The sequence below is a fragment of the Dasypus novemcinctus genome, chromosome 5, assembly GCF_030445035.2.
Source record: "Dasypus novemcinctus isolate mDasNov1 chromosome 5, mDasNov1.1.hap2, whole genome shotgun sequence".
NCBI lineage: Eukaryota > Metazoa > Chordata > Mammalia > Cingulata > Dasypodidae > Dasypus > Dasypus novemcinctus.
In genome coordinates this window covers 27,458,127-27,485,358 of record NC_080677.1, presented here as the reverse complement: position 1 = coordinate 27,485,358, position 27,232 = coordinate 27,458,127, and the positions used below count along the sequence as shown (strand labels likewise).

General features: G+C 40.4%; 1 protein-coding gene across 10 annotated transcripts in view; it reads right to left on the bottom strand.

The window, feature by feature from the left end:
- The window catches only part of PDE1C (phosphodiesterase 1C), a 749,644-nt gene that overhangs the window by 130,153 nt on the left and 592,259 nt on the right, over positions 1–27,232 (bottom strand). For all 10 annotated transcript variants that reach the window (XM_058296802.2, XM_071215096.1, XM_058296801.2 and 7 more), the window contains 5 exons: positions 22,576–22,689; positions 11,823–12,005; positions 10,823–10,889; positions 5,821–5,937; positions 3,360–3,500 (listed from right to left, as the gene is read on the bottom strand). In XM_058296802.2, coding sequence (XP_058152785.1) covers positions 3,360–3,500; positions 5,821–5,937; positions 10,823–10,889; positions 11,823–12,005; positions 22,576–22,689 — 622 coding nt within the window. The remainder of the gene's footprint in view (positions 1–3,359; positions 3,501–5,820; positions 5,938–10,822; positions 10,890–11,822; positions 12,006–22,575; positions 22,690–27,232) is intronic.

The window sequence follows — 27,232 nt, the reverse complement described above, 5'->3', positions numbered from 1 at the left end:
TGGAGTGTCATGACGTAGTCAATGACAGGGATGCCATGACAACTGGTAAAAGTGGACTCTGAATTTTGTTGTACATGATTCACATGGGCAAGCTGTGTATGTATACAAATGGGATACCAGGGAGCTGTGGGGTACAAAAGATCAGAGACAACCTGAAGGAAAAGAATATGGGCAATTTCTCATTGCTAGCACAGGAGACATTAGCCAGTTATGACTCTGATATGTGGATGCCTTGTAGTAGTTTTTACTTTTTAATTTATTTTTTTATTGCTGTCATAACAAATTACCACAGATTTGGAGACTTAACGGACAACACCTATTTATTAGCACACCATTCTGTTGGTCACAATCTGGCCTGCTGTGGTTGGATTCTCTGTTCAGGTTTCTTCAGACAGAAATCAAGGTTTGGCAGAGTCGCTTCCTTTCTGGAGGCTTGGGGGAAGAATCTGCTTCTAAGTTCCGTCTGGATGCTAGATGAATTCATTCCCGTCTCACACTTTCTACGCAGCTCCCTCATCTTTAGCCAGCAATAGCCAGTTAAGTCCTCCCCACTCTTCAAATCTCCATGACTTCTACCCCATAGCTTTGAGTTTTAAGGACTCGTGAGATTACACTGGACCCACCTAGGTAATTATATCTGCAAAGTGACTTTTGCCATGCAGGATGACAATCGGAGTGACATCAGGGTGTAAAGGTCAAAATTCTGCCTACCACAAACCATAATAAAGTTACTCAGCACTCTTCAGCCAGTATGCCATTTTGATATCTCTGAGGTTTCCTTCATCCATATGATGTTGTCATATACAATCAAAAGAACAAAACCACTCAACCTCTCCCTGCTAAAAAATTAGGCAGACAAAAACTAATGCTACCTAACCTGAAGAAAGCAATGAAAACGGTTAAGAGACAACTTTGGAACTCGGAATCTTCGGACCTAAATCAAAAGCAGATTGGAGCTCTTCAATTAACAACTCTTCAATCTAATTCTGTTCAAGGATTTTCTCTTAGAAATGGACAAAGTAATCCTGCAGGGATTTAAGCATCTCCTAGACACTTGGGGTTAGCAATGAGTAATACAAACAGATTACAATGAGTAATACTGTTGATGTTGAAGCCCGGACATCACTTTATCGATGGGATGTTTTGATTCCCAATGTGCCTTATAGTTTATAAAACTGAAATGATTTAAAGCGTTTTTCCCCACTTGGTTTGTAATGAAAGGTTAGAGTAACAATATGTTCTCCATTCATCAGAATGCTCCCCACTGTTTTTGTAAGCCTGCAGTGAAAGAAGTTTGTTTTGAACTGCATTTCCAAGAGAGAGTGGGTGGGAAGCAGTTTCTATATTTAAGAATTATTCTGAATATGACCTGAATTGATAATGAAAATTCAATAGCAAATGGCAAAGGAGCTGATTCAAATGCAGAATAAGTTCATCATGATCACTGGCTGCTAGGACATAACATTTATGTTAATGATAACTTGTATTAGCATAAACGCTTGAGAGATTTTCTTGAGGGCTGGGGATAAGTATGATTCGCCTTTATATTCCCATAGTATACTATACACAGTAGGTGATAACTAAACACATATAGAAAAGATGAACTAAAATTGTATTTTCACATTTCTTTTCATCTCACCACAATAACTTAAATTACGCGTATATGAGGATACTGAGATGTAAGAATAGTTATGAACTCCGTTTTACCAAAGATGGTGTAGAAACAGCTAAATAGTTGTGTGCATGGGCTTAGAAGTCAGACAGCCACTTTTCTCTGCGGTACTTCTATAATTTGCAAAATAGCTTTTAAAAAATATTTTCCAGAAATTCACCTTATAATAAAGAAAAAATGAAAAATGATAAGAGGTTCTGGGAAAAGATTACAAGGTTTTAAAAATTTGTAACCACTAACCTTCTTTTATGATGTAGAATATTTATCACATATTTTTAATATTTTATTCTTAATTGTCACAGCATTTCTACAAGATAGACTATTTTTCAACATTTTTTAAAATCAGGAAACCCTGGCTCAGAGATTCAAGCAATTTGTCATAGGTCACAAAATCTAAAAAGTAATTAAGCAGGGATTTATATCCAAGTATATTTAACTCCAAAGCCCACACTTCTCCCACTGTATTCCATTTTTAATTCAGAGAAATAATAGACCAAGCCTTTCAATGCACCCTACTGGAAAAGATAAATGTGTACTGGGTTTACGGGCTAATTGATAACCATACCCAAAGAATATCTATCTTGATGTCAATTCTGAAGGAAATTTCAAAGTAAAAAGACGCAGGAATCAGTTGTTTGTCACTAACAGCTAAACTTCTAAAAAATTAAAGACGTAGATGAAGGCAAAGACAGCAAAGGCATGGAAAACTAAGCTGAGCAGTTTAGTTAATAAAATGGATTACAGAGCTGAGGTTCAAACCCATCTGAACAGCTGAAAGGATCAGAAGTAAAGACAGACTCTTAGGTTTAAAAAATAAAATACAAATACATAGAATGAGAATAACCATAGTCCTGTGAAAATGATCTAATGGAAAAACACAAAAGCAAACTTTGCATAACACAATTGCCAAATACTCACAATGTAACTTCAGTAATGTATGAATGCCATTGTTATTTTTTTAAGATTTATTATTTATTTCTCTCCCTTCCCCCTCCTACCCCCACTATCTGCTCTCTGTGTCCATTCACTGAGTGTTCTTCTGTGTCCACTTGCATTTTTATCAGTGGCACTGGGAATCTAAGTCTCTTTTTGTTGCATCAGCTCTCCGTGTGTGTGGCGCCACTCCAGGCCAGGCTGTGTTTTCGCGTGGGGTGGCTCTCCTTATGGGGCGCACTCCTTGCACATGGGGCTCTCCTATGTGGGGGACACCCTGGCATGGCACAGCACTCCTTGTGTGCATTAGCACTGCACATGGGCCAGCTCACAACACAGGTCAGGAGGCCCTGGGTTTGAACCCTGGACCTCCCATTTGGTATGCAGATGCTCTACCAGTTGAGCCAAATCCGCTTCCCATGAATGCCATTGTTACTCACTCATAGCAAGAAGTCAAGAGGAGCACTCCCCACATTTGGCAACACACATTCAGTTCTGGAATTATACTCTAATTGGTCACAAATGAGTGAGGATGTAAGCCACTATCAGCCATCTAGTTCATCAAGTTCAGGCTGGAGGAAAATTTCGGAGGCAATTCAGAGTCCCGAGACTTTCCACAACCAGGTTGGAACAGGGAGTCCACAAAACCAGGACTCCCTTGTGGGTTCAACCTCGTCACAATAGGAACATCCTCCATTAAAAACCAAATCATCATCACACCCTCTTTAATCTAAGAATTCTTATCTATACTTACTGCTACTCCTGTCTTATAGAGGAGATAGTGTACAGTCTGAGTAACATCTGCGGCATGCATCAAATTGTGGTAAGGGTTCTTATGCTTGCTGTATCCCACTTCCAGGGCTTCCACAAATGAAACAAGTGCAGAAATGGGGATCTGAAAGAAAGCAGCAATATGGTTACTTAGCTAGTAACTGAGCTGCTTTGAGTGAAGAAGCAAAGTCTCAGGCACCCTGCCTGTCCCTTTCTGGAACCACAATATATCAGATGAAGAAATGAAAACTTCTCATAATTCATAAAAATCAATGAAGACATGATCAGGTACTATGACAATTTGACAGGAAGTCTCTGGTTTGGGTCAGTCTTTCTTGAAATTGTCCTCTGTTCAAAGTTCAGAGCCCCAGGGGAAATGACATCTGAAAAGATAATTAGTTTCATCAGATAAAATCAATTACTGTGGAAAGGATGTAGCTGAAGTGGTTGAGTGCCTGCTTCCCATGTACGAGGTCCCAGGTTCAATCTCCAGTACCTCCTAAAAACAAAAAAGCAATTACTTTTGCTGCATGTGTAGAAAATTAAGTTATTGATGACTGTACTAATTTTCTGTATTTGCTTGTCCTCACTTACCCTTAAATACATTTTCCTCCAAGACTTAAGGGGGAAGAGAAGCTACAGGGGATGCCAAACAAGGTTGTAATCAATATTAGAGGAATGTTGAATTAGTACTAATAATTAATTCCTGCTTGTGGAACCATTCACTATTATAACATAGTATCTGGAAAGAGACCTTCCAAATCATGTGTCACAAATAATAAACTTCTGAGTAATAAAAATTAAAAGCCAGTTTGTTCCTGCTCCCATATATAACCTCACACTATCAGAGGGTTTATTTGCTGCTGATGTTTTTTTCATGTGCTTGATATGCATGCAATCACTTTTTTTAGAGGGTATGATTTTTGAGAGGTCAATATTTCCTTTGGTGTGGCTTCTGTTTGCTTTGCAATGATTTTATAACCTAAGATCTCTGGAGACTTCAGGCTTTTTCACCAATAAATGAGATACATGGAATAGTATGTGTTCAGTTATTTCTCAAGAAATAAAAGATTTGAACCTTTGCTTGGAACTACCAGTAACCCAGAATAATATTTCCAATGAGCCTAATTGCTTTTCTGTGTCATCTCTACATGCGTCTTCCTTTTCTATGTGGCAGAAAGTGAAGAACAATTGTTAAATGCCTGTACAGAATAAGGGGACACTGAAAACATGCATCATATTAGTTTTCTGGACCAATTCCATGGTTTAGGGTAAATTATCGAGTACATGGTAAGGGAAGAGGAGAGGATATGTGTTCTAGGAGACTAAGGATTACATTAGTAAGAAATAAAGAAAAAGCTACTGTAATGCTTTGTGAGATTCTATAACATGTTCTTTCTCAAGTATATTCTTCCACAGTTATCAAAATTTGAAAATGGCCTTTTGGGGATGTGTTGAAAAATGAAGAGTCAATGATTGAGTGTTACTTGGGTTGTCCTTCAGAGCCCAATGAAACCACTGGAAGGTGAGGCAAAAGGTACATGGACGTGCACAGGAGCTTGTCTGGGGAGAGCATTTTGAGCACCCACTGGAGTCTCGAGCAGGTTTCTGATACAAAACAAATTGAGGACCTCTACCACAAAATATTTATGGTCATGTGAGAAACATCCCCCAAAGGATTAGTCCTCAGGAAAGTGATTAACAGCCACGGATGTCCATAGAATTCAACAGGCTGTATAGAAAAAGACCTGCATTTTTCGGAGGCTCACCCACAGGAGGAGAGAAGCCCGAGTGGTGGGTGATGACAGATGTTGGCAGATGAACACACAGGTCCCTGGAGACCCCAGCCTGCAAGGGTCTCTGGTCTTAGAAGGCTGAGGGGTTGAATACTGCAAACAATCCATGCCTCTTTATTTAAAGCTGAAGAATTAGGTTGAAGCAAGAATGGCTGGGAAGTACCAATGATCTGTCACAGATGATAAGTGAGAGCATTTGTCTGAATGAGCCAAACAGTGGGAAGAAAAGTTTGTAAGAAAGCAGATGCACACTCTGTCCCCATTACTGTCTCTGTGATGGTGGTGGTTGATAGGACAAATCCTGCTGAAATGAGGGCTGGGGCAGCTCCCACAGGGGAGCTCTGCTATGCAGACTTTCGGCTGTCCTTGTAGGGAGGGTGGGATCTAAACTGGCTTCTCCAGTCTCCCCCCAGTCCATCAGACCCACCAGGCAAAGGAGGAATGAACAGGTGCCACCACCGAGACTGTCCAAACAACGATGTCCTTGTCAACCATCTCGCAGTTTGCTGTCGCTACTGAAAGGATTCTCTTGGGCGTAGAAGGCCATAGAAGGATGGACAAATGGTCAGAGTTAACCTTTTTGACGAGTTTATATGTGTTTTTAAAGTGTGACCAAGAAGAAGGGAAACCTGGGTCCTAGTTACTGACCTTGAAACGGCTAATCAGATCGTAGCGCGTGAGTAATTCATAGAAAATGAATTTCAGGGCATGATCCCCGCTGGCATCATTGAGGGAAAAGACATCAAAAGACCACTTGTCCACATCCTGCAGGACAGGGCAGGGAGAAAGCACACCATTAGTCCACAGCTGCCTAGACAACCACTCCTCTCCCCACTTTGGATCTGCTGGGCAGCCCTCGCTCAGGATTTCACTGCCCAAGACTGTAGAACCCTTTCTGCTCTCAATCTTTTTCCACTGGTAATTCTAGGGTGGAAATTTACTGTTAAAGAATTAAATAGTATTATTACTAATAATAATAGCCACAATTTATTGAGTTCCTACTATATGTTGCACATTGTAATATGTAATAATATGTAATTTATGCTGAAAACAATCCTTTCTGGTAGGTTATTATTAGTCACATTTTATAGCAAGAGCACTGAAAAGCTACCTAACTTCCTTAAGGCCAAACTTGTGCAAGCAGAAGGGACACAGGTGGGGCCAGAAAGCAAACACAAGTTGACTGATTCTAGGCTCAGGCTCTTTCTATGGTGCCCTTCAGCCGTCACTAATTAATTTCAAATTTAAAGCACTCCACAATAACCTATGCTGCTTCCCTTCTCTAAACGTCTGTCCAACACCGTGACAACTCTGCACTGGTTCCCTCTTAGTCCACGGTTGAGAATGTTAACTCTTTTTAACATGTCTGGAAGCATGCATGATGTTAAATACAAAAGAATGAATCTCTTCAACCTAAACTGCTGAGCAGAAACCAAGAAAACCCTGAGGAGAAAGTGCTCATTTCACAGGACAGAAAAATACTACCTGTTCTGAAGTCATTAATCTGGAGAGGTAGGTCTCAAATCAGTAAGTCACTCGATGGAAAAAAGTGAAAATGAAAGCTAGGCTGAACACACTCCTCATACACAGTTCTTAAAGTCTCAAGCCTTCTTGGTTTGTAAACAGCTACTCCAAAATATATGTGCACATTGTCTGATGAACCTGCGATCTATCAAAACCAGCTATGTGTGGATATAGTGAACAATGGTGTGTCTAAGCAACAGCCACTTGGTTTCTCATCATGTCAAGAGTCTCACTTTCTGTTGTTAAAGAAAATGCCTTGACTTGAGTATCTGAGAGCTTGAGCGTGACAGTGAAGATCCACGCGAGCCCACACTGACTGCAGGCAAGGCTCTGCTGGTTCCCTGATGGACACCTTGGATTTCAGGAGCTGCTGGCTGAGTGGCTCCTGCCCCAGTCCTTGCTGCCTCCCAACATGATCCATCCATCACAAACCCATCCCTCTCCATCTATCAAATCCATCTGGAAGCCAGCAAGGCATGGGGATGTGAAGGCATAGGAAAACTAAGTCATACCTAGAGAAAACAAAGTTTTCCAAAGGGTTTCTTTCGATTGATTTCTTTCAAGTCACACTTTTGACAACTTCATTTTAGCTTTCAATAGATTCCCCTCCATTATAATAACTAAAGAAATAGCTACAAATATTGAGCACAATTCCTGTGCCTGGCATGGTGCAAAGTGTTTAGACGTTCACAAGACTTTACAACTCCAGAAATAGTCATTATTTTCCCCAGTTGTACAGGGGACAACCTCAGAAGATGAAATGAATCAGACAGATTAAAAGTAACAGAACCTGATAATGATGTAGGCTCTGGGTGGGGGACTGTTCCTCTCTCCGTAGATAACCTGAGCTGCGTGTGTCCTGAGCTGTGCGTGTGGGACAGTGAGAACTGCAGCCCTGCCCTTGGTGACCATGACAACAGTCCCGGAAAAACAGTTTAGCGATGCAAACTCTATAAACTTTAAATATTCAGGGAAAATTGTATGTTAATTCAAGCTTATTGAGCACTGAAACAAAGAACCATCTCTGTATAAAAAGAACTCAAAAATCTTGTTCGGAGCTCAGATTTTGGAATGAGAAGCTCCAAGCCCGGCTGGTCATAAATCTTTTTTTTCCTTCCCAAAATTATTCCTGAGTCCTGGCCTTTCTATACACAAATAATTGAACCTCTCTCAACTTCCACAATGATAATAATCCCTACTGGTCTCACTGTTGACAGTTGACAATTGTAAACTCAATGAATATAGGCTGTGACCCAGACCTCAACCCCGACGTATCCATCTAGGGCCCAGGCCTTAGGGAGTGGGGCCATTTAAGATCAACCCAGGACTTAAAGCTTCACCTCGCCTGCTATAAAGTGGCATTACCATGAGTCACATCCATTGTCTGGCCATTAGTCCTAAGGAACGGTCCATTGAAACTTAGTAGTTTGGAAAATATTTTGTTGTGTCTGAAAATTTTTAATACCATTCTCCAGAATGGATAAAAGAGAGAAAAGTTCTCTGTCACTAGCTTATCATAGTAAGAAGAAAAGATTTATTCAGAAATTAAGACTGAGCAAAGAGAGGACAAGTGAATAGAAGAAGTGAGATGGATGTCCTCTGTCTTTCTGACCCCTCATTTTAGGGAGGTCTTAGTTGTGATTCTCAAATTTGAATGTTCTTCAGAACTATCTGGGGTACTCAGTAAAAAATGCTGACTCTAAAGCAGGGGACTCTGAAGACCTATTAAACCAGAATCCTGGCAGTGGGGTCTGGAATCTGTATTTTACTTATATCCAGTTGAACTGCCTGAAACCATTCTTCCTTTTTTACCAAACGTTGTCTAAATGTTATTCTCATGGGAAAGCTGCAGGGGCTTCCCATGAGTCAAATTTAAAGGAAACCTGAAGCTCCTCATTTCCTTTCCCTCCACTTTAAACCTGGAGTCTCTCTAAGGTGTCTCTTCCTGAGTCACACAGTACACACCCTCCTAAAGAACTACACATTTTGACATTTCCAATAACTTCATCCCAGTAGACGACAGATAAAACATCCCAAGTTAGAGGCTAATATATATTGAATGGAAAAGAGACTAAAAATGCAGCATATTTCAAATTTAGAGATTGATCGTGGTTAATTATTCTGTTACTTAAATGTCATTTTATGCCATATTCTTTCATTAATCACAAAGGTTAATCTGACAGTAGCATCATGCTTATTTTATTGAATTGTAGTCTCTCAGCCTTTGGGGAAATTTTCTGCAGTAGAAGAAAACAGTAGTGATGCCATATATACTGCTGACAGTGAAGTAGAAGTAACCTTTTTCTAACAGGCACTCCATAAAAAAAGAAAAAAAATCTATCTTTGTAATCTCTCCAACTTGCCTCTAATTCACTGCAAATAAAACGAGAATCTGGGGGAGGTGGAAAAATATTAGATTGTAAAAAGATTTTGAACTTCCCCAGGAAATAGGGGACAGGGAAAAGAGAAATAGCAGCTTTAGCCTTCATGCTCATAATGGTAATACCTAAGAAGAAGGACAGCACTGTAGAGTTAGTACTTATTATTCCCTGTCTGGATAATCTAAGTATCTTTCTCTTTCAGAAAGACAACATGTGTGCATCTTCAAAAGCTTTTCCCTATGTATACAATAACAAGTCATGCACATCATAGGTTGTTCCACAGTATTCTGCCGAGAAAAGATGCCTCACTTAGGAAGAAACATCTTCATAAATTTCTTGGCACATGTATACCCACCTGCATTTATGTTCACAATAAAGGAAGAAATTAAAGGTAACAGATGCTTTTAATATTCCTAAGATGTTCAATGAATGTTTCAGATTCAATTACGAAAAACCAATGCAACTTCATACTGAATGTTACAATACATCAGATCTCATGAAGTGATTTCACTGATTAAATAGGAAATGCTATAAATTATATTGATGTATTGGGCATTACAATGAGGCTTAGAAAGGAATGAGAGAAAACATGGATCTTCTTGCAGTGAGTGTCCTCCTTGTTCCTAACATAAGGTAAGAAGACAAAGAAAATAAAGAGATAGAAAATGGATTAGTGGATATGCAGACATATATGGTCTCAAATTCAGCTAGTGAATGTCTCAGAGACTGGAAAAAAGACTTTGACTATATAATCAAAAGGGTCCCAAAGAGTGCTTTCCTGACAATGAATTAACCAAGAAGCCCTCCCACCCCCAACAGGTACGTTATCTTCTGAAAGTATCATCAGGCAATACATATTCCAGGCTTCTGAGAATAACAACCATGACTTTATGAAGGTCAGAATGTTGTAATGTCTTCAAGCAAGTGGACCGAACTCCACTCGTGGACACCAAGTGATGTCAACAGGTCCAGTGATCCCAGCCCTGAGCTCAGCCCTTGGATCCAGAAGCCAACTCAGATTGGGCACAGCTGGAATAATTCAGACAGGTGTATGAGACCCATCGCAATCCTAGAGGAATACCTGCTTTGGGGATCTTAGAAACCGCACAATCCCAAGAGCTTTTCTGTTTGGGAATAATTCTGAAAGTTTAGCCCATTTAAAGGCAAACATTCGTGTGGCTACCCATGGAACAAGCTGGACCAGTGAAAGTCTCAGGAAAACAGTAGGCTATATGGAGGCGACAAGGCTCTGGTGGCCCTTATCGTGCAATAAAATGTTACTGGGAGCTTACTACAGCTTGGGAATCTGGAATGAAATTTAGCTGTGTCTCTAGCTGTGTCTTTTTAAATCTCACTGAGTCTTTGTTGGTTCAGCTATCAAATGGACATAGAGTAGGTAATCAGATATTGGTCCTATTATGATCACTAAAGACCCTCCTAATGTTAAATACTTACAGGCAGAACAAATGTGATCCCCTATGGCCAAAGTTGGACTGGCTCTCATGATAGACATAATAGAAAGAAATGGAACTAAAAGAATTTGATTTTAAAAAATTATTAGGATGAAGCAGGCTGTAAAGGTAGTTATATTGTTAGATAGATAAGAAAAAGTTAATGAAAGAAAAAAGTCAGGAATGACTAGGAAAAGAACTGTAAATATAAGACATTTTCTAACAACAATTTTCAATGTACTTTATTTTATACAGGGCACCACGTACATTTCACAATGTTTCCATTGTTATTACCTTCAAGGCTTCAATAACAGCTGGTGGGTAGCTCAGTCCAACCATGTTTGATGTCCGTCTATACATTCTGGCAAAGTCAGAGGGGGAAAATGCAATATGATTTACTTTACAGAAAAGAATTAGCAGCCCATAGAATTAAGCCAAGGATTGACAAATAATGAGAAATCATGCCTTCTGGAGACCCAAAGAACCTTAAATTTCTTCTTTTCCTTTTCATAGTCACCCAGGTGGCCTAAGTGTTACATTTTTTAAAAAGTTAAAGCAATCCCAAATATGTGAACCATTGGAAGCAAAAAAAAAAGCCTATGCACTCCAAGTTGGGAATTAAACTACTAAAATGGGTTCCATCTTCTGCCCAGGGATAGAATGAAATGTGGTGCTTTAACCTGACCTAAAACTATGTGCAACCCATATAGAAGAGTATGTGCTTTAGAACTGTCGAAAACAAGAAAGAAAAATGGCCCAAGTGAACTCTGAACTCAGTATGGTGTTTCTAAATACCACATTGTAATTGTACAATAGGGATTATAGAAAGAATGAGTTTCTGGAATCTGCTAATACTTCTGATGAAAGGAGGGAGGCGATTCAATTTCAGAGAGCAAGAAGGCTAACAAAACTGAAAAGTGATGCAGGATCCTAGAACTTTTACAAACGAACTGTTCTCCCTGGGTCAGCAACCTCAGACCTGTTCCAAATGTAGATACCATCTACGGATGACAGAGGATGATGGATTAGATGATGTCCTCCTTCAAAAATTCAGAACTGAACTCTAAACCTCGTTGAATTAACAAAAAGAATTCTGAACCAAGGCAAAAGCTTACATAATGAGGCTACAGATTAAAATGGATATGTTTCTGCCATTTCTCACTCAAGACTATTTTTCCACCCAGAATTCTCAGTATTTACAAAGATACCAAAACCATATTGAAACAAAGTTTCCAGATACTGGTAAATGGTCTTCTTTATGGGGCTTTGGTTATAGAGCAACGACTGTCTTTACCTCTCCACAAATATCCCAGCCTGCACTGCATGGACGATGGTCTTGAACCGTGGCTTCTCCTCACTCCTTCTGAGCATCATCCCCATCTGTCGCGTGAAGGTGGAGGCCAGCCAGTCTCGGACCTCAGAAGGCACAGCGTCTGACTGGATGTCACTCAGCTCGTCCTCGGTATCTAGGAGTCGCCTGGACACAAGTTACATAATCAGGACATTGAGATTAAATCTGAAGTTAGAAGAGCTCTCTCTTCAAAACAGCAGAGCCTTCTCGCCGGTCCACCGGCATACACAGGTACAAAGAAAACCAATTAAGCTGGCCACGGAAAAAACACAAAAAACAAAAAACAAAAAAACCACAACCAAAACAGCACCTTTCGGTAAGGCTTTTCTCTACCTGTCTGGGCAAAGGAATAAATGGGAGTGAGATATCCTCCATCGTGGGCTTCATGGGTCTCAGACCAATTGCACCCAGGAGCACCTAGATCTTTATTCCTAGAAGGTCTGTGGAATTAGAATGGAATATAAGCCTTCCATTTAAAACTTCACAGAAAGGGGCTTAACTGCCAGTCAATGAATTATTTCACAGATGGACAGATGTGACACTGTTTTGTACTACCGCCCCCCCCAAAAAAAAAGGTGGGGAGGGGACATTTAAAGGCTGCAAATAATTAACCAAATCACAGTGACCCAATCTTCTGCAGTGCTGTCAACTGATATTCTGTCCCACTTGACAGGATGTTACAGAAATTTGAATGTTTAAATTCAATCAAAATTTCGAAAATAATGCAGTTCTTAATTTGAGCACAATGATTTAAATAATCAGCTGTGATTAGCTGATTTTTCCATCTTGTTAACAGGGCACCCCCCCACTAGAAAGGAACAAAATTAAATAATAATAGGTTATAATAAAACTGAAAATTATCCTTATATAAAGGCCTTCTAAAAATAAGCACAGAAGCAGATGTAAATATAAAGTTTTGTTTTACTTTTAGACTTGATAGAGGGAAGGAAAGAAAACGTAACACTGGGAAAAAAAACGATAGAAACTTTCTTTAAATTAGGAGCCATGCATGTCACCAAAAAAAAAAAAAACCCATCCAATCCTTAAATAAAGGTGAAATACTTTAAGACTGCAGTTTGGCAAACAAAAGTAAAATATCATAAATACTGACAGATTAATCTGCCTAGAATAGGTAAAAAGCCTTTCATATTCACCATATCAATATTTTTCAAAAGAAAAGCAATTTTGTTACTTTTAAATGTACTGAGTAACTATAATTGCTTTAAAATTCTGGATACGGGGACTTCCGGCAAGATGGTGGCTGAGTGAGCTTGCCTTGCCGTCTCTCCTGGGAAGAGGCAGCTGGGCACCGCTGGAGGTTCTCCGGGACCAGGCTTTTTCAGGATTTTTTCAGGGCAGGAAGTGTCTGGACATCGATTTGGTGGGAAGGTAACGGAAAGGACTGGTCTATAAGATATAAATTGGGACTTTTCAGGAGGGGGAGGCAAGATGGCGGCTGAGTGAACTTCCCGGTTACTAGCTCCTGGGGGGAATTGGTTGGGAGGCGTCGGAGACTCTTTGGGACTGGCTGTTTCGGGATTTTTCCTGGTCCGGAGGTGTCTGGACATCGATTTGGAGGGAAGGTAACAGAGAGGATCCATCTGTGAAATATACACGGAGATCCCAGCTACGTGTAGAGGATTCCCTCCTTGGGTAGGCGGAGCCGAGGCAGCTAGCACCGCGCGGAGCCCCGGCGGGCGGCGGCCAGGGTAGCCGATTCCGGCCGAGCCCGGCTGAGCCGCGGCGGGCGGGGGGGCGGAGCCCGGCTGAGCTCGGCCGAGCCCAGCCGCGCCACGCCGGGCGGCGAGCGGGAGAGCCGCGCCGCGCCGCGAGCGGGAGAGCCAAGCCGCGCTGCGCCGCGCCGGGCGGCGGGCGGGAAAGCCGGGCCCGGCCGAGCCCAGCTGAGCCCAGCCGAGCCCAGCCGAGCCGCGGCGGGCGGCGGGCGGGGGACCGGAGCCCAGCTGAGCCCAGCCGAGCCTGGCGGCGGGGTTTCTGTTCTTTGGTTTTTTTTTTATTTTTTATTTTTTGTTGTTGTTGTTGTTCTTGTTGTTCTTTTTTTTTTTTTTTCAACCCTCTCTTTCTTGTCCCCAATATTCTTCTTATACTATTTTACCTTAACAATACAATAGGTCCTACAGGAAATACCTCACATTTGCTGGGTTTCCTCACCCTCCACTGCCTCATTTCTCTGTGAATAGATTTAGCCTATCTACACTATCCCCTTTCCCCTACAACTTGATATCCTCCACCATCTGCTATCTCTCCTATATTCCATCTCCCTTTCTTTGATCCACAAAGTGTCTAACTCTTAATTTCTAATACCTTTGTTTAGTTTTCCATCTGGTATTCGTCCCTGAAACTATTACCTTTCTTTTCTCTTTCCCTCTCTCACGAAAACAATAGCCTCTTAGTACGTACCACATTCCTCCCATATTCAGTCGTCTACCTCATTATAGGTACTTTCCTACTACTATAACTCTACACAATTTACATGATCTAACCTCCATCCTCCCAGAACTCATATTGTTGCTTTGTAAACATATATCACCAATACTACTTCACACTTTTTCCTTCCTTACACAATTGACTTTCCCCAGCACTAATACTTTCCTTTAAAGTGAGCTTAACTAGCAATAAGAAATTGGAATAAGAAGAACAAAGTGACAAAGAGAAGATATAACACTTATGCAAAAACAACAGCTAATTAATCTCCAAGACTAGACAAAGAAGCTAAGGAACTGATTAAACCCGTCAAGAAAAAATGTTGACAAGACAGCAACAAAAATCTACAAACCAAACCAGTAATCAGGAAAACATGGCTGAATCCAATCAACAAACTGAAAATCAGGAAGGGGGGCAGGACTTCGCACAAGCAATGAAAGATCTCAGATCATTTATCACCGACAAATTTGATGAAGTAATGAAAGAGGTTAACAGCGTGAAGACAACACTTGGAGGGGAAATTGCAGACATGCGCAAAAAAATAACAGATATGATGGAAATGAACACCACAATTCAAGAAATCAAAAATACACTTGCAGCAAATATCAGCAGACTAGAAGAGGCAGAGCAGAGAATTAGTGATGTGGAAGACAGTGCATTGGAAATCAAACAGATAGTAGAAGTGGTCAATAAAAAGGTAGAAAAAATCCAGATAGGACTTAGGGACCTGAATGATAACGCAAAACGCTCAAACATACGTATTATAGGCATTCCAGAAGGAGAAGAGAAGGGAAAGGGGTCAGAAGGAGTGTTGCAGGAAATAATGAATGAAAACTTCCCAAATCTACTGAAAGAGACAGATGTACATATCCAAGAAGCACAGCGCACTCCACTGGTCATAAACCCCAACAGGCCCACCCCAAGACATATACTTGTCAAATTATCCAATGCTCAAGACAAAGAAAAAATTCTAAAAGCAGCAAGAGAAAAGAAAACCATCACATACAAGGGAAACTCCATAAGATTAAGTGCTGATTTCTCATCTGAAACGATGGAGGCAAGAAGGCAGTGGTATGATATAGTCAAGGTACTAAAGGAAAAAAATTTCCAACCAAGAATACTCTATCCAGCTAAACTAGCATTCAAAAATGATGGAGAGTTCAAAATATTCACAGATAAACAGAAACTGAAAGAGTATATCAACAAGAAACCTCCCCTTCAAGAAATTCTTAAGGGAATTCTGCAGGAAGAAAGGAAAAAACAGGACAGTCAGAGATGGAGGAGAGTGTAAAAGCAACAAGAAAGACAAAAATAGAAGGGGAAAATAAAATAATACAAACAAAATATAACAAACACAAATCCAACCAAAATATGGCTACCATAAATAACTCTCTAAACGTAATAACACTGAATGTCAATGGATTAAACTCACCTATCAAAAGATTCAGACTGGGACACTGGATAAGGAAATACGACCCATCTATATGCTGCCTACAAGAGACACATCTTAGACCCAGAGACTCATGGAGGTTGAAAGTGAATGGCTGGAAAACAATCATACAAGCAAACAACAACCAAAAAAAGGCAGGAGTAGCTATATTAATATCAGACAAAATAGACTTTAAATGCGAAACAATTGTGAGAGACAAAGAAGGATACTATATTTTAGTGAAAGGGACAATTTGTCAAGAAGATCGAACAATCATAAATATTTATGCTCCTAACAAGGGCGCCTCTAAATATGTGAGGCAAACGCTGGAAAAACTAAGTGAAAGAATAGATGCATCTACAGTTATAGTGGGGGATTTTAATACACCACTATCAACTCTGGACAGAACATCTCAAAAGAGAATCACTAAAGAAACAAAACATTTGAACAGTATATTAGAAGAGCTGGATCTAATAGACATATATAGATCATTACACCCAAACACAGCAGGATATACATTTTTCTCAAGCGCACATGGAACATTCTCCAAGATTGACCATATGCTAGGCCACAAAGAAAGGCTTAATAAATTCAGAAAGATCGAAATCATACAAAACAATATCTCTGACCACAGTGGAGTCAAGCTGGAAATTTGCAAGGGACAGAGACCCAGACTTCACACGACAATTTGGAAATTAAACAGCACACTCTTAGAAAAACAGTGGGTCAAAGAGGAAATCTCAAAAGAAATCAATGACTACCTTGAAACAAATGATAATGATAACAAAACATACCAAAATTTATGGGATGCAGCAAAAGCGGTACTGAGAGGGAAATTTATAGCCATAAATTCATATATCAAAAAAGAAGAAAGAGCAGAAATTGAAGAATTAACTGCACATTTGAAGGAATTAGAAAAACAACAACAAAGTAACCCAACAGGAAGAAGAAGGAAGGAAATAACAAAGATAAGAGCAGAACTAAATGAAATAGAAAATAAGAAAGCACTTGAAAAAATAAACAAGACCAAGAGCTGGTTTTTTGAGAAGATCAACAAAATTGACAAACCTTTAGCGAGACTAACAAAGAAAAAAAGAGAAAAGATGCAAATACACAAAATAAGAAATGAGAAAGGTGAAATCACCACTGACCCCACAGAAATAAAGACTATCATAAGAGGATACTTTGAAAAACTATATTCCAACAAAAATGACAATTTAGAGGAAATGGACAAATTCCTAGAAATACATAAGCAGCCCATACTGACAAAAGAAGAAATTGATGATCTTAACAAACCAATCACAAGCAAAGAGATAGAATCAGTCATTAAAAATCTCCCAACTAAGAAGAGCCCAGGGCCAGACGGCTTCACAGGTGAATTCTACAAAACATTCCGGAAAGAACTAACACCAATCCTGTTGAAACTATTCCAAAAAATCGAAACAGAAGGAACACTGCCTAATTCCTTCTATGATGCCAACATTACCCTAGTACCAAAGCCAAACAAAGACACCACAAGAAAGGAAAATTACAGACCAATTTCTCTAATGAACCTAGACGCAAAAATACTTAACAAAATACTTGCTAATCGTATTCAACAACACATTAAACGAATTATACACCATGACCAAGTGGGATTTATTCCAGGTATGCAAGGATGGTTCAACATAAGAAAATCAATCAATGTAATACACCATATAAACAGATTGAGAGAAAAAAACCACATGATTATATCTATAGATGCAGAAAAGGCATTTGACAAAATACAGCACCCCTTCCTGATAAAAACACTCCAAAAGATCGGAATACAAGGAAACTTTTTGAACATGATAAAGAGTATATATGAAAAACCTAAAGCCAACATTGTTTACAATGGCGAAATCCTGAAATCCTTCCCTCTAAAATCAGGAACAAGACAAGGATGCCCATTGTCTCCGCTCCTATTTAACATTGTCTTGGAAGTACTGGCTCGAGCACTGAGACAAGAACCAGATATAAAAGGCATTCAAATTGGAAGGGAAGAAGTCAAAATTTCATTATTTGCAGATGACATGATCCTATATATAGAAAACCCTGAGAGATCTACAACAAAGCTCCTAGAACTCATAAATGAGTTTAGCAAAGTCGCAGGTTATAAGATCAATGCGCAAAAATCAGTAGCATTTCTATACACCAATAATGAGCAAGATCAGGAGGAAATCAAGAAACAAATACCATTCACAATAGTAAATAAAAAAATCAAATACTTAGGAATAAATTTAACTAAAGATGTAAAAAACTTATACATCGAGAACTATACAAGATTGTTCAAGGAAATCAAAGAAGACCTAAATAAATGGAAGAATATTCCCTGTTCATGGATAGGAAGACTGAATATTATTAAGATGTCTATCCTACCAAAACTGATCTACACATTCAATGCAATCCCAATAAAAATCAACACAGCCTTCTTTAAGGAACTAGAAAAACTAACTATGAAATTTATTTGGAATAAAAAGAGGCCCCGAATAGCCAAAGACATATTGAAAAAGAAAAACGAAATAGGAGGAATCACACTTCCTGACTTCAAAACATACTACAAAGCTACAGTAGTGAAAACAGCATGGTACTGGCATAAGGAGAGACACACAGACCAATGGAATCGAATTGAAAGTTCAGATATAGAACCTCATGTATATAGCCATATAATATTCGATAAAGCCACCAAACCCTCTCAACTGGGAGAGAATGGCCTATTCAACAAATGGTGCCTGGAGAACTGGATAGCTATATGTAGAAGAATGAAAGAGGATTACCATCTCACACCTTATACAAAGATCAACTCAAGATAGATCAAAGACCTAAATATAAGAGCCAAGACCATAAAGACCTTGGAAAGCAGTGTAGGGAAACATCTACAGGACCTTGTAATAGGAAATGGCTTCATGAATATCACACCAAAAGCACGAGCAGCAAAAGAACAAATAGATAAATGGGACTACCTCAAAATTAAAGCCTTCTGCACCTCAAAGGTGTTTGTCAAGAAAGTAAAAAGGGAACCCACACAATGGGAGAAAATATTTGGCAACCATATATCTGATAAGAGACTTATAACTTGCATATATAAAGAACTCATAGATCTCGAAAACAAAAAGATAAACAACCCATTTAAAAAATGGGAAAAAGATTTAAACAGACACTTCTCCAAAGAAGAAATACAAATGGCTAAAAAGCACATGAAAAAATGCTCCAAATCCCTAGCTATCAGGGAAATGCAAATCAAAACTGCAATGAGATACCATCTTACTCCCATAAGATTGGCAGCCATGAAAAAAACAGTAGAATACAAATGCTGGAGAGGATGTGAAGAAAGGGGAACACTCATCCATTGCTGGTGGGAATGCAGAAGGATCCAACCATTCTGGAGGACAGTTTGGCAGTTTCTCAAAAAATTATCCATAGATTTGCCATATGACCCAGCAATACCACTGCTGGGTATATACCCATCAGATCTGAAAACAAGGACACAAACCGATATATGTACACCAATGTTCATAGTAGCATTGTTCACCATCGCCAAAAGTTGGAATCAATCCAAAAGTCCATCAACAGATGAGTGGATCAATAAAATGTGGTATATACACACAATGGAATACTACTCAGCTGTAAGAACCAATACACTACAATCGCACGTGATAACATGGATGAACCTTGAGAATCTTATGTTGAGTGAAGCAACCCAGGCATTGAAGGACAAATACTATATGACCTCAATGATATGAAATAAGTTAACTGCCTCAGAGAGCTAGAGTCTGGAAAAGTGGCTTACTGGAAATCGGGGGGTGGAGGAAGGATGTGAGTTAATGTCTGTAGGGGTGGAATCTGTGATGAGCTGGGGGTAAGTATGAGCACAAAGAAAGGACAAAATGGGGGCAAGGGGTTACCTTCGGGTGGGGTTTTCTGGGTTTGAGGGGGGCTGGGGATGGGAAGAGGGGTAATATGGTCCAAGAAAAAGGTGGGAGGGAGGGGCAACATACAAACATGGGAGAGTGCCAGAAGTTCATTGAGAACTAAATGTTGAGTAAAACGTATCAAAGTATAAGTAGGAGGGTTACCTGGTTAGGACGCTCAGGGGGTATGGTCTGATGCGGGAGGACTCTGGAGGGAATAGCTGAAGGCTCATTTTGCCAAGGTGGGTTCTACCATTGGGTGGGGTGGACCCATATCCTGGGGAAGACTAATGCCGTCGAATAGAGAGAACTGTATCTCTCGTGAGAAAGGACGGCTCCCAGGGCATTAGATTGGCAGGCGTTGTGGGCCCTAAGGGGAGGGGAAAATGGACGTGCAATGGATAGAACAAAGGTAAATAAGGGGGCAAAAGAGGAGTTATGTGAGAGTACACGAGGATGAATATAAAACAGCTAATATTACACCAAAAACATATAGGGGATGACAGACTAATAATGAAAACCATAAGACAAAACATAGGATAACTAAAAAATTTAGAAAACTGTACAACCTAAAGTATGGACCACATAGTAAGCACAAATGTTACCTTGTTTGAAAACTATAGTTTCGGAATCTGTACATCAGTTTCAGGAAAAATGATATGAATAAGTTAAAAGATTATTGCTGTGGAAGGGAAAAGGTTTTATGGTGGATCTGGGGAAATACTGTATATTGTATATATGAATTTTGGTGATCTAAGACTCTTCTGAAGCTGACATTATGTTGGGATTCACTTTACGGGAAGTTTTGGATCACAGAGTGGTTCAACAATGGCAGCGGAGGAATACTGATATGGGATGTTATTGACAGGATATATATGGTTGACAGGGAGTTATACAGGGCATATGCCCAGGGTATATGGTAATATCTATATATACTCATAGTGGAAACAATTAAAAACAACAGCTGGGGGGGTACTGGGCTCCTGGCCGGGGGGTCACTGTTGTGGGCCCTGGGAGAGCAGCGGCAATCCTCCAGGTGCAACGGCAAGAACCAGGAAGGAAGGAGGGCCCAACAGTGGGCTCTTGATACTAATGGCTACACTTTTGAGCCTATGCACCTGCAATAAGAACAAGGCCTAGAGTAGCATTGTGCCTGGGGGTTTCCTCCTGACAGCCTTCATGTTACTCAAATGTGGCCACTCTCACAGCCAAACTCAGCGTGTAGATGTGATGCATTCCCCCCAGCGTGGGACACGACACCCGGGGATGAGCCTCCCTGGCACCGAGGGATCACTACCACACACCAGCTGAAGAAGCAACTAGAAAATGACCTTGAATTAAAGATTCAATGCGGAACAGCAGAATATACCTATCTACATATAATAACATGACTTCGGGAAGCGGTTTGACCTAATGTAAGGGGGAAATGGAAAAGAGAAATGAGATTATAAGGCTGTGAGTCTCTAAAAAAGAGTCTGGAGGTTGTCAGAAGGAATACCCCTATGTACAACTGAACAGAGTCTAAGAGACAGATAAGGTAGATACAACCCCAGGTATTGGTTCTTTTGAGGGATAAAGAGACCCACGGGTTCTATGGTCATGGCAGAAGGGGTTCACTGCCATGACAGATGGCCCTTCTTTGGAGCTGGTGTTTCTGCACGATGGAAATGGACTCAGAGGGGATCTCTTTTCACAAGACTTGCATGCTACTTTATTGGAATTGTAGTTGGTGCTGGGTTTAAGATATATGTAGGGGATTTGAATCTCTGGACTGATAATATGACACCCAGGCCCAGAGCCTCAACAGACTTCAGCTCCTACACTTTGACTTATTGGACTTACTCCACTCAGCTAACATGGAGTTGAAGAAGGTCAACCACCACAACATGGAGCCTAGAGTGTCTACAACTAGAAGCGGGAAGAGTGCATCCAGTACCCATGTGCAATCTAAGCCCTCACTTGACATAGGTGTGCAATGGACACAACCAATCCAATGTCCACAGAGAAAATGTGGAATGGGTGTGGGAACGGTAGCCATGGGGGCTGCTGGGTGTGGGGAACGGGAGGAAGAGATGAGATGTGGAGGCGTTTTCGGGACGTGGAGTTGTCCTGGATAGTGCTTCACGGACAATTACGGGACACTGTAGATCCCCCCAGGGCCCACTGGATGGAACGTGAGAGAGTCTGGGCTATGATGTGGACCATTGACTATGGGGTGCAGTGATGCTCAGAGATGAACTTACCAGGTGCAATGGATGTATCACGATGATGGGAGAGAGTGTTGCTGTGGGGGGAGTGGGGGGCGGGGGCGGTGGGGTTGAATGGGACCTCATATATATTTTTTAATGTAATTAAAAAATAATAATAATAATAAATAAATATTAAAAAAACATAAAATAAAATAAAATTCTGGATACGTCAAGTGGAAACTTTTTGCTAAGAATATCAATAACATACAACTGAAGGAGAATCCTGGATGCTTAAGAGGACAAATGCTTCTCAGTCATTTCAGGAGTCTCTGTTTACTTGTGTATTTTGTGAATTAAAACATGGGCATAATTTTTAGACAGAGGCTAACAATATGCAATAACAGAAGACCTCTGTATTTGATTTAAAAATCTCACCAGATTTTTGAACATTTATTCTCTCCTCTTAAATTATCCCACATCATTGTCTTAATAGCCATGTAAAATATGTTCTATTAATTAGCTCCTTTTATAGTTAAAGAGGCACAGAGGCTAAGTGACTTGTCCACATTTACCCAGTTTGTTTATGGAAACAAGGCTCTAAGACTAGTATTTGGATCTTACACCTGCCATGGGGGCAGTTTCGGAAAAGCCAGTTAACAGAAAATTTACCATCAGTGAAATTTTACCATCTTTTGCTTTTAGCTTACCTGGTTTCATCAATATATACAGATTCAAGTACTGTGGCTGCATATTCCAAATTCTTCTTAAGATCTACCACTGAAGCCTCCCCTCTCTCTAACTGTTTAACCAAAGACCGCAACCTAGGAGAAAAAAAAAGTTATGATTCGGTTAGAGTGGACAAAAACAAAGAATACTATAATAATAATAATGACATATTTTACAGTCATTGAATGTTCTTCTTTATTTCCATAGATCTGAAAAGAAAATAGAGGTCTAGATGTGGGGCAGGCCAGTACTTCTCAAAGGAGTACATTAGGGGGGAAAACGCACACATTTTTGCCATTGTGAAGCCAGAACAAAAATTTTCTCACCGACCAGGCCTCAACAATGCCCAGCACTTTCTAACTATTTTGTACTTTTTAAAAAATGCCTAGGTTATCAGTGATTTTGCTTTTTCTCTGATTTAACTGTTTTTGTTCTACTTGGATATAGGAAAGCCTCAGCAGTTGCACCATCGCTAAACAGCTCTTGAGATTCTGCTGTGTCTAAGGCGCCGGGGTTGGCAGTGGCTGGACAGAGTCTCCAGCATGCAAGGGGAAATATGCCAAGGCAATCGGCAGTGGCCCCGCGGGCTTAGATGTGAATGAGCCTTTGGGCCTGTTGGCAGAGTTAAGAAGTGTTCTGGGGTTCAGAGGCATCACAGGACAGGGAGCTGGCGTGCAAGGGCTTACCAGTCACTCGCACCCAGTGGACAGCCAGCCTGCCAAAGAACGGGGAGACCGCAGCAGCTAACCCTGACGGTGCCCCAAATAAGGAGAGGAAGCCCTTTAGCAAAAACACATTCCTGGCTAAGTCTGCCTCCAATTCTGACGCTCACCTCAAAGAGCCCAATTTCCCCCCTGTGCTGTTTGGCCTCTGAGCTGGCAAAGTAAAATGAAGGTATATTTAAACTTTTTTATGTCTCCCACCTTTTGGGGCTTACAGATTTTTACCAAGGATTGACATGAATCTGGGGAAGGATTCATCTCAACTCTCAAAACCTAAAGGTAAAGGACTAAGCAGTAAAAAAGTGATGAAAGGAAAAATAAGACCCAGAAAATCCTATCTACTCCTAACAGGGCTTGATTAGGAAAAAAGAACAAACAGAAGCTATAATCAAAGATGCAATAAAAACAGGTTTTCCTAAGGTGAAGAAACTCGTAGAAGAAGACAAAAAGGGATCAAGTTAAACAAGAAAAAATAATAAGGAAACACCCAATATATATTATCATAACTTTTGAAATCAAAGACTAAAGAAATGAACTTGAATATCATTGCAGAGAACACCCAGATTACTTACAAAGTAAAAATTTGAGCTCACCATTGACTTCTACCATGTCAAACACCAGAAACCAATTTAATTCCACCAACAGATTTTGAGGATAATATATTGTAATTCAAGATTTCTATATTTATTAAAGTTCCCATGAATATGTGAATCTGATAAAGATATGCTTATGTATACACAGCTCAAAAATTTTATCATTCATGTGCTTTTCTGGGCAAAAAAAACTTAATGCATACTCTAGGGAAAGTAATCTCCAAAAGGGGGTGTTTCCTGTTAAATGAACTGTGGAATCGTGATCTAGATTTAACTAAGCCAACCTGTACAAAATGGGTAAATGGTTTTAAAAGATTCCTAAAAGAAGTGGTAGGCTAAACATAAGGCTAATAATGCAAGAACCAGGAAATAACATGAAAATGACCAGGGTGACACGTCTCCTTTTCCTGGGACATGCTCCTTCCTATTCCTAATACAAACTCTTCCTTGGTCACATCATGAATTAAAAACTAATAGTCAATCAAAAAACAATTAAAATTGTCAAGAATATTATGTGGAATATGGATTGATATCCACTAACAATCCCCACTCCTGGGAAATCAAAGTGTTGAGGGAACTAAATAATGAAGTGGTGATAAAGTAGATCAATAGCACTAAAAACTCAGCTCCACTGGAAGGTCCCAGGCTTTGTGCCATGACTGGCAGGAAATCAGAATTGTGGGGTTTCTCCCTGATTTAGTGACCGGAAGTGCCAGGCTCCTGTTGGACACAGCCACCTTGTGCATCCAGTGGCGAGTGTGACCACATAGAGAGCTCTGAACAGGAAACAAACCCCTAGGCCAGTGACTTCCACAGATCCAGAGAAGAAATGGCACAGAAATTAGTCTGACTGAGGTTGCAGAAGAAGTACTAGAGATTTACATCTACCTCATCTTTTTAGTTTACGATATGAGAAGAAGATTCTACCAATATCCTGGCAAAAGTGAAGGGAACCTAGGATAGCCCACCCATTCTATTTATGGAAAAACTCCAGTCTGCAACCCCTCTGTTTATTCAAGGGTGAACAGACAGAAAAAATATCTATGAAAAGATTCAGCAATCTTCAAAGGCAGAGGATAACACCACATTCAAAATGCAGAGAAAGGGCTCACTTTTTTTTTTGAGGTACCAGGGCCAGGGATTGAACCTGGGACCTGGTATGTAGGAAGCCGACGCTCAACCTCCCAGCTACACCGGCTCCCGAGGGCTCACTTTTTAAAACAACTCACTAACAGAAACAGAAGTAAATTGGAGGGGAGCATCTGCTTTGTATTTAATAAAGTTAAAGAAAATATAGATTCTCTGAAACAAGGTGAAAGTTGAGGTCATAAGGTTATAGAAAGTGAAAGAAATGAAACATGACAACAGAAAGACAAAGAAAATAAGGTACGAAACAGTAAATGGTGATTAACTTTCCATATACCCAGCTCCTGTTTGGACCATGTCGGATACAAGCTGTGGCCATCTCCTTCACATGGTTCCTGGGGTTCTGCTTTATGTGGGTACCACACAAACCCTAAGAATTTCCAGAGGCTCCTGCTTTCTAATATTGTTCACCCTGAGTGGAGTGTTTAGCTGCTGTTCCTTCAGCCCTTTATCCTTCTCGTGAAGAACGTCCTGCCCCGATCTTCTCTACCCATCTCCCACCTCTGGGTGAAACTGTTATTTCTGGAGCAGAAGAGTTTTGCTAATTTGCAACCACTAGTCTCAAAGATGAAACACTTTTTTTTTAACGTTCTAGGAATAAGGAGACAACCTTCCCTGTTTTCCATCAGAGTGAGGGTTCTCCTTAGGTTCTAAACCATCATAAGAAGGGCTGTCCAAAAACAGCCAGGGTCTTCCACACCCATATTGTCAAGTATTTTTGTTAAACTTGGAGAAGACTAGCTGGGGCATGAAGGCTCAGCTGTCTTCCTTTGTTTTCCAGTTAATTTTGTCTGGATGTTTTTCCATATGAATTCATTTTGCCTAAAAGGCCAATATTTCCAAGAGCCAGGTCCCATGGTGAGTTGTAGTCTGCATTTTGGGAAAGCTGGAAGTCTAACTTTTTAATACAACTAAAAAGATTTTTGCTCTGGATATCTAAGGGAATCCAAGTCATCGGCATTCAAAATAAATTCATGAAAAAGGAAAGAAGAAAGGAAGGGAGGAAGGAAGGAAGAAAGAAAAGAAAGATGCAAAGAAGGAAGGAAGGAAAGGGGGAAATATACAACAATAAAAATCAAATTGTTCTTCTGAGTAGATTTTCATAGTTTTCAGCCTTCCATCAATTTCTGTCACAGCGGCTGTCAGATACTAGCCCCTGCATAGACTCACAGCACCATTTTAGGAATAGCTTATGCTTTCAAACTCTGGCAAGATGCCTTTCTGTTAGGTAGTGTACAATTTCATTGTGATGAGCCACTGCATCTTTACCAGAGCCTTTTACTACTCCACATAAACGCTTTGCTTTCCACATACTTCTTTGCTGTAAGGCATATGATGAAAAGCCGTACCACTTCAGTTTTTGTGCCCGTAGGTCCAGGGCACGGAGTATGGATGCCAAGTTATCCTGAAATTATGCCAGTATGCCAGATGCGTAAAGGAGATGGAGGAGGGTAACTAATTGACGATGGGACCAAGCATTGTACTTTGGAACTGGAAAGGATGTGGGGGTGGAACAGAGAAATGATTTTTGTTCTTGTTTTTCTCCACAAATGTAATCCTGAGACCAATGGGCTTGATTTGATTAGGAAGCAACTCTTTGGATCAAATAAAGCAAAACTTTCTAACCTCAAAAATTGCCCTATCCCCACACGCAGTGCTGAGGCACGTAAGGAGTGCCATGCCATGCAGGGGTGTCTCCTGCATAGGGGAGCCCCACAAGCAAGGAGTGTGAGCTGCAAGGAGAGTTGCCCCATGCGAAAAAAGTGCAGCCTGCTCAGGAGTGGCGCTGCACACATGGGGAGCTGATGCAGCAAGATGACGCAACAAAAAGAAACACAGATTGCCATGCCGCTGACAAGAATGCAAGCAGACACAGAACACACAGCAAATGGACACAGAAAGCAGACAAGGGGGGAGGAGAGGAGAGAAAAAAAACTGCCCTACAGTGTACTCAGCGCTACTGCCTTACTCAAGTGCGGTCCCTGAAAACCCTATGGCACTGTGTCTTGAGGACATGCGTATTCATTGAGCTTTAGACACCGTTAGAATGAAATCAACAAAAAAGCACAAGTAAAAATAAACTGAAATAAAAAGTTACAGAGTTTCTTATGTCTGTCCATTCTACCCAATGGTCTTCCCTCTGAGAACTGATGTGCAGTTCCTCTAATGCCAGCGGG